General features: G+C 33.3%; 1 protein-coding gene across 1 annotated transcript; it reads right to left on the bottom strand.

The window, feature by feature from the left end:
- Nucleotides 1-2,271: 2,271 nt before the first annotated feature.
- LOC145040096 (uncharacterized) lies at nt 2,272-3,220 on the bottom strand. Its single transcript, XM_078988076.1, has 3 exons — nt 3,081-3,220; nt 2,838-2,926; nt 2,272-2,668 (listed from the first exon to the last, which is right to left on the bottom strand). The coding sequence occupies exons 1-3, from the start codon at nt 3,117-3,119 to the stop codon at nt 2,521-2,523; spliced, it is 276 nt and encodes a 91-aa protein (XP_078844202.1). The 5' UTR covers nt 3,120-3,220; the 3' UTR covers nt 2,272-2,520.
- Between the last annotated feature and the right edge of the window lie 5,639 nt (nt 3,221-8,859).

Here is an 8,859-nt window from a genome sequence, read left to right as displayed (position 1 = left end):
ACAATCCCAGATCTATAGCTCCTTCTTGCTCCTCCAAGTTCCTTCTTCCTTTTCCAAGCTTTAATGCACCTTCCAAGGCTCAACTAGGGGATATGACGGCTAGGGTTTGATATCCAGGGCTAAAGAGGCAGTAAGGAACCCTAGGAAGAAGATTAAGACATTTATATAGGCCCCAAGTCCCGAATTTAGGGTTTTCCATGCACAGACCAGACTCGCCGAGTCACCTTGACCAGACTCGCTGAGTCACCTTGACCGACTCGCCGAGTCGGTCGCTTACGCCTCGACCCGGATCCCGCTCGGACTCGCCGAGTCCCTCCTTGGACTCGCCGAGTCGGCCCTTAAATTAGGGCTTTTCTTTCCTTTCTTGGCCTTTGAAACTTTGGGTGTTACAGATGGTACCACTTATGTTTTTGTGGGTGATTATGATTAAATTGACAAATTGTGTCAATTTTGAAAACTATCGATCATGCTATTAATTCAGGGATTACCTGACTAATTAGAGGACATCAAACTTAAACACAACCCTGACAAGTATAAATATGACTCTTCTCTTTGAGCCATTACACCATTTTCTCAGCATTTCAATTTTTTTTCTAACGAACTCAGAATCTTTCTAGCAATTTGGCGTATATTTCTGTGTCTAGATTCGTAAACGACCATTTGAATTATCATAGATTGAATTTTCTATAACACGGTCATAAAATAAAAATATCAATTCGAAAAAATGCCTACACTATCCGCTTAGAATTTCCACCAAAACCCTTCACCCTAAATACTATTCGATAACATCTAAATTAACTCTAAACATTTAATGAACCCTGTATTCTTTGAAGTTTTAAGCATTACAATATTGGAATTATTTACCACTAAATAGTTCATTTTGCAAAACAACCACCTATATAGAATCCGATAGATCTTTGATTATTAATACTAAGTGTTTGATATTCTGATTAATAATATAAAACACAAGAAAGTTCTGTGTCGAAAATAAACTTGGATTAAAATCCTAAGAAAACAAAACAAATACTTTTGTCCGTTTTTCTGAAAATAACAATTATTTTAAATGTAAGTTATAACATTTTTTTTTTTTTTGTTTTAAACAATCTTGAAGTTTGTATAAATTAAAGATACATGTCCGGTGACTTTCAACCCGATCGACACATATCGTATATGTATATATTTTAATTTTACTCATTAGATATAAAACATAACTCAAATCTATAAATTCATAAATAAAATAGTCAAAACTTATGCATTTAAACTTATAAACATTAGATATCAAACATAACTCAAATCTATAGATCCATAAATAAAATGGTCAAAACTTATACATTTAAACTTATAAACAATAACAACCACTTTAATTAATATCATATATAACATATTAGTCTGTGATGATAAATTCAAGGGATATTAACAAGTATCATTTTTTTTTGAATAAATGTAGTTGACCAATCTTTTTGTATTTTACGGAAATAATCTACATGTTTTTTAACAACTAGTTAGTCATTAGAAATTAAAACTCAAGATCTCCGATCTAAAAGAGTGTTTGGGTGTTTATTAAACAATAACCTTTTAACATGTTGACTTCTTGAAAAATCAATAAGCTAAAATAAATGTTTGGATACCTAATAAAAACTTTTAAAACAATTTTTTGTTTACCGTTAGAAAAATAATTTTTAACAAACAACTTATTATTTATTATGATAAAAAACAAACAAGTAGGCTAATCTTATATTGGCAATAACCTACATATTAAGAGACATATGTCTAGACATCAAAATATATAATATAATGTATATTTTTTTTTCTTGATTGTACTACACGTTTCTTAAAAACCCTCTCAACACATATCCGAAATGGTCGATTCAAAATGTTTAATATCATATTTTAAGTCATGGTATGATATATGATTCTCATTTGGTATGTTCTTTAAATTTATATTAAATTTTACTAAAAAGCAAAACATTTTCTTGAGATTCCGTTTTTTATGTTGGAATCTTAGAATCAAAAATATCATTTTTTTGTTAGAAAAATTACTTTTGATACGATATCAATTTAGTCTGATATATCTTAAATTGGGATGATTCAAAACACAAAAATTGTCACTTTGATTAAATAACTCATTCCTAGTAGTCATTTTTGTGAATATTCCTAAATTCAAATAGTCTCCTAGGTAACACATTGTTTTCAAACTTAATTAAAATCTCTATTTTAAGTGAGCTTACATGCACAAATAATTCTTAAAACCAATATAACTAATTTATACCCTTTGATTATGATTTTTTTTTTCCATGATTTGGAGCAAAATAATCAAAACTTGAAAGAATCAAGAAAAAAATAATCCCTAACTACAGGAAAACTAATTATAAAAATAAATCTAAAATTATAAAACTAGTCATACTAATTAAAAGATTTTCCAAACACAATGCTTCTAGTTTTCTGTGTTTCGAAGGTAAAATGGCAAATCACAAACCAACTGGCCTTGTTTGACACCATATAAACTGCAAGTTTATTTATTTATTTAGGGTCTGCAAAGAAGGAATTGATCTTTGGCATGATCTCCGGATTCCTTTTACGAACAAAATTTCTGAGGGAATGCTCTGCGTACTTTTTTCCTTCATCATAGTTATCCAGAACTCCCGCAGCTCTTTTTTCCTTCGTCAATCTGTACATAAGCCAAATCAAATACCAATAATCTTTAAGATCATGGAATGGAATCACTGATTCCACCAAAATGTACAAATAATAAACATAAGCCATTCATAGACATCGCATTTGTTAAAATTGGTAATCAAAAAGGAGAAACACGGCTAATTAACACATAAAACAAACACCTGACTTCAGGATTGCCGCTGATGTTCCGAAACAATTGCAGGCCGCACATACCGACGGCGACGCCAACGGCGGCGAACAGAGGGAATACCTGACGAATTACAACTTACACAGATCAATTTTACAAACACAAATAACGATCATGATAAATCAGTATCACATTATGCATGAAAAGTTAAACTACAAAATCAAACAAAATTGGGGAAAGTAGATGAAAACACTGAGAGTGATCGATTGCTACGAACCTCAGGCCTCAACCAACGCTTGAGCGTCGACGAAGTCATTTTCTAGTTTTGAGAAACGCCGGAAGACGGAATGCGAAGAAAAGGGGAGGAAAGAAGGGAGACGGAGGTCGTCAAAAAGAGGACAAAGGCGGAGCTAATTCTGATCGGCAGTTTGGCAGGCAGACTATATAGCACGTTAAGGTGGTCGCCAATGGAAGGCGAGTTAACCCCTCCCCCACAGTCTAGAATCTTGGAGAGTTCGAGTATTTGGCAAGTAACCCGTAATTGTATAAAGCAAGGGATATTAAATCTGTCTTATAAAATAACAATTTTTTTTGTTTTTGGAAAATAACTAATTTTTTTTTGTAATGGATTATTTTCAAAGTATTTTTCTTATAAAAAATAATCAGAATTTTGGATTGTGACCAAAAAAAACTATTTCGGTATTTCGAAAGGGAGTTGATACTTTTTTCCTTGTTCCCTTTTTAAAAAAATATATAATTTTCCTTTTATACCTTTAAAAAATATCATTACCAAAATCCTCTTCTTAATATCAATCCAGTAAATTTATTCATCTCTTAAATCTATTTTTTTCTTAGATTTTGATTTTACAGGTTTTATTTGGTTTTATATTTTTCCTTATATGACGTCTTCGACATGCAGCGTTTGGAAGCCTTTGATTTATAGCTCTTAGATTTTGATTTTACATGTTTTATTTGGAAACCCACTATTTGATTTCGGTTTCCCACCCTCGATTGGTTTTACTTTTATTTATATTCGTTTTTTTACTTTTATTTTGGTTTTATTTATATATTATACAAATAAAATATATATGACTATCAAAAATATTTAGAATTTTGAAACAAAAATTAAATAAAGAAATATATATATATATATATATATATATATATATATATATATATATATATATATATATATATATATATATATATATATATGATAGCAACACCATACAAATAAAGTATTATTAGAATGAGTTAAATACTTTGTTTGATTAATTAAATGTAATACCATATGCTAATAAAAAGAAGTTGAAGTATTTTATTAGTGATGTAATTTAACCAGGTATCACGGTTCGAGATAAATAACGGGCATCAATTGTGATTTGAAAAATAATGGTTTTCACTATACATTATTTTTGAACAATTTTATGATGAGTAAATTACACGAATCATCCCTATGGCTTACGTTAATTTCTGTGTTTGGTCCCTAACTTTTTCTTTAACTCGGACCATTTTTCTGGTTTTAATATGTTGAGTGTTGAGTCCTTATCAAAAGTAAAATGACTATTATACCCTTATATATTACCTTTTTAATTTTTTTTATTATTTATTATTTTAAACTTAAAAAGAAAAAAGAAAATAAACCACAAAAACCCCTTTTACCCCACCATAGTCTCTCTCTCTCTCTCTCTCTCTCTCTCTCAAAATAAATCCTAAATCAATAAGAACTAGATTGTCACCCTTCTCTAATAAACCATTGTCGCCCTCCTTGAACCATCGTTCCCCACGCTACATCTCCAACATTAGATACCATACCAACTCTATACTTACACCCTTCATCCAAGAGGTTGAATTTTGATGCCAAACCAACCCACCTACGTCTCCAACATTGGATACCACAATATCACCGCCTCCGCTCCTTTCTACTAACTCTTCTTGCTTATCACCACAACACCACCTTCAAGATTACATGAGTCACCGATCATCACAACACTCAGACCAAGAGCGAGAAGTCGCCGGAGAAAAACCAGGCTTGTCGGAAAAGACGAAGCTCACCGGAAGAACATCGACACTGCCTTTATCAATCGTTCTCCACAATCTTCATATGTTTAGATTTTAATTTCACCGGAAGAACATCGACACTGCGTTCGGATCAATTTAAAAAGCGATTGGAGTACCTATAGTTATTATTGTTCTTTGGGATTTTGTTTCGTTTTGAATTTAATTTCAGATTTTTTATGGTTTTGCTTTCATTTGATCTGGTTGAAAGGGATGATCAGTTGTGTTGTGGGAGGTAGTGTCCGAGGTAGGGGTGAGCATTGTGCGGTTCGGTGCGGTTTTCGGCTAAAACCGGCTAAAAACCGCAACTTCGGTTTTTTGAAGTTTAAAAACAGCACCGTTCGGTTTTTACGCGGTTCAGCTTTTGTGGTTTTTGGCGGTTCTTTTTTTTTTTTTTGCGTTTTTTTGTCAATTTATTTCTGCCTTTTTACAAAAACTCAGTAACTCAACGAGTTACTTTAACTCATATGAGAAATGTTAGTCATTTATTAAGAAACTTTATATAGAGATGAGGAACGCCGAATTGACTCTCTTATATGAAAGGTGAAATTGGTGAAAGTTTTATCTTAAAGGCGATGGGGGATACTCTTATAAGACTGACAAAATTAAAGCTCAAATGATATCTTGGAGATGAACCGATACTACCACCTCTTAGTTTGAAATCAAATGACATAACCACCCATCCAACATGTTTCTAATGCTTGAATATAATACAAATTAAATATGATATTTGTTTTAGTGGTACATAAGATAATATCAATTAATGTAGTCATAAAAATGATACTATCATCAGTAGTACTCTTCATATTTAAATGTTAAAAAATGTAATTAACATTGTTTGTTCTTGTAAATATCATTATATGTATGTTAAAAAATATACAATCATCCTTAAGTAAGATATATATTTATGTTTATAGAAATTTTAATTATCATAACTTCTTTGTTCTTACAGATATCAACACTTAATAAAAAAGTTAATTTTTTTATTAATATATGATATAACACATAATAAACCAAACGAAGATACTTAACTGATTCTAATAATATCAAATCTGTATGATATGATAAATAAACTTTATTTAATTTTTTACTTCAACATTTTGAATATTTTTGTTAATTATATATGTTTGATTTTAATAATATATAATAATAAATAAATCAAAATTATAATAAAACAAAAAAAGGGAAAAGAAAAGTAAAAAAGAAAACCAAAAGAGGATGTTGTTGGCCGGTTAGGAAATCAAAATGGGTTTCCAAAAATATATAAAGGTTAAAACTAAAAATGGAGACAAAATCAAGTTAATTAGTAAAGAAATAACAATCTTGAAGAGGGTTTTCGTAACTTGTTGTTTCAAAGGGTATAAAAGGAAATAACAATTTTCATAAATGGATAGATAAAAGAAAAAAAAAATAATCATAACATCCCAAGAAACTTATCAAGTTTGTTTTAAAAGAGCACCCAATTAAATTTTTTGTACATTAAGAGAATGAAGTCATATTTGACCGTTTTAAAATGCCTTTATGTAACCTGATACCGGGTGAATAGGTAATATGTGGACCTTGTTCAAGCAAGTCTACCCCGTTTCTTTCCTCTCCACAAACAAGTGACACCTATCCTATTCAATTCTGGTTGCAATCTCTTCCTTTAATCCCTTCTCAAAAACCAATAAAAAATAACCGCAAATCACAGCTCCTCCCTCTGAAATCAGGTTGCAGGTTGTTAATCACAAGTATATGGAGCTGTAGGAGGTGGGTTTTTCATGGTGGTACTAGAGGTGATGTTTGTTGAGGTTGGAGATGGTAATGGATGTAATGGTGTGGTTTTCCAGTTAGCACATGGTTGCCTTGTCATTTCAAAAATCATAATCATTAACCACCATCAACCATCATTGACCACCACCATCCTTTTTTTAATCAAACAACAAATATGTGGCTTAACCTTCATCTTCAATGGATTTGCATCCAAGAAAACCCTATATCTAGAAATAATAAAAACCCCAGACCGCACCTATGAACTTATAATACTCCTTTTTGTTTTTTTTTTCAAGATTTTCAAATCTGAACACCGAATAACCTGTGAATGTGGTTTAAAATCAGGATTCATGAAATCCAAATAACCTATAAATAATCGGTGAAGAGTCAAACTTGAAATTGTTGACCTTGTTCTTGCAACTCGTCACTAGATCTCAATCTCATAAAACCTCTTCGTTTCAGATCTCGAACTCATGAAGAAAATTGTTGACCTACTCTTTAAGCTTGTACATGTGGAGCATTGTTTGTCTCTTCACCGAAAAACTACAGATGGTGGAGTCATTTGAAGATGCGGTGGAGTTGAATAATGGGGAATGAACCCTACAACTACAAGAAAATATAACGATAGGAAATATACACAAGGTGGAGGCAAAATCAATATTCAGTGTCGATGTGGCTAAGGGTGTAACAACGTAAATTTTCAAAACAATTTTTCATTTTAAACACATAATTCATTCATAAAGAAATCCCAAAATTTAATGTTAACATATTATCCGAATAAAACAAATCCCAAGATTTCAATACATAAAATCCCTCAGTGTGTACGATTCATGCCGGCGCCTTTCCGCGATCCTCGCTATTACCTAAAACAAATATCACATAACACGGTAAGCATAAATGCTCAGTGAGTTCCCCAAAATACCACATACGCCACTCGAGGCTACAGTACGACCCTCCGGTCGATGTGTCTCAGCGGGACCCTCTAGTCCCGTAGCTCGTTGGACCCTCTGGTCCGGTCATAGCTCGTTGGACCCTTTGGTCCGGTCTGTATCGTTGGACCCTTCGGTCCGATCTATACAACACATAGCATACATATATCACAATGTACATAATTTCATACATACACATAGCACACAAGACCCTCCGGTCTACACATAGATACCACTCTAGGTAATGTATAGTGAGAAGACTCACCTCGGGTAACTCGGATAATCTCGCACACGAATATACTGATTTAGCCCCCGCCTAATCACATAAACAATATCCTCAAATAAATAATGGCTCTCAAAGGCTAGATTAAACCCCTTTCTACAATACCATAGAAGGGTAAAAGACCATTTTACCCCTCCTTGACCCCAAAGTCCAAATGTTGACTAAAACCCTAAAAGTCAATGAAAGTCAACATGGGGTAGTACGCGGTGCATACCAGGTCTAGTACGTCGGGCGTACTCCGGCGATCCAGAATCGGGGTCTCAAACCCTTACGCTGCGCGTATTGATATTCACGCCCAACGTAAGTCTCAGTTTCATGCTCTTATGGATTTTTGGTCTTAAACGGTTAAGACATGAACTCAAACTCCAGATCTGACTTTTCTAAGGTCACTTAATCCATACAATTGAAACCTTTAAGCCTTTGCATAGCTGTAAAGGTCACCATTCACTCCAAACATATAACCTCTTTCCCCATTAAGCCCTAAACTCATGCATGACTTAATATTCATGTCCAAGATTGGATTTTTATGAACCTCCAACTCATATTACTATGAAATATGGTAGATCTAAGCTTATGGAGACCATTTGCTCATAAAGTCTCCACTTTGGGACCAAAAACCCTAAAAATTGGTCCATAAAGCACAAATCAAAAATGACAAGGAAAGCTTTGAGCTTTTTACCTCCAAGTGAAGTTCCTCCCTCTGTAGAACTCAGATCTAAGCTTGTACTCCAACTTCTAGCCTCCACAAGAACCTCCTCTTCTTCTTCACTAGCACCCAAAGGCACTTTCTAGCTTAAGAACACATACACACTAGCTTTAGAATGATAATATTGCTCTCCTAGGGTTTCTCTCTGAGGAATGGTGGCTGGGGACAAGACCATATCATTCCTTTTATAGTCTACAAGCCACAATTAGGGTTTGCATTTGGGCCCGCTACGCCCAGCGTAACCCCGGGTACACCCAGCGTACCTGGGCGTGTCCACGTCCAAACTAAGTGCATGAGTACGCGCAGCGTACTCTTCAGTACGCCCAAC

The sequence above is a fragment of the Lactuca saligna genome, chromosome 4 (genome assembly GCF_052625555.1).
Source record: "Lactuca saligna cultivar CGN05327 chromosome 4, ASM5262555v1, whole genome shotgun sequence".
NCBI classification, from domain to species: Eukaryota; Viridiplantae; Streptophyta; class Magnoliopsida; order Asterales; family Asteraceae; genus Lactuca; species Lactuca saligna.
This window is presented reverse-complemented; position numbering and strand designations above follow the sequence as displayed.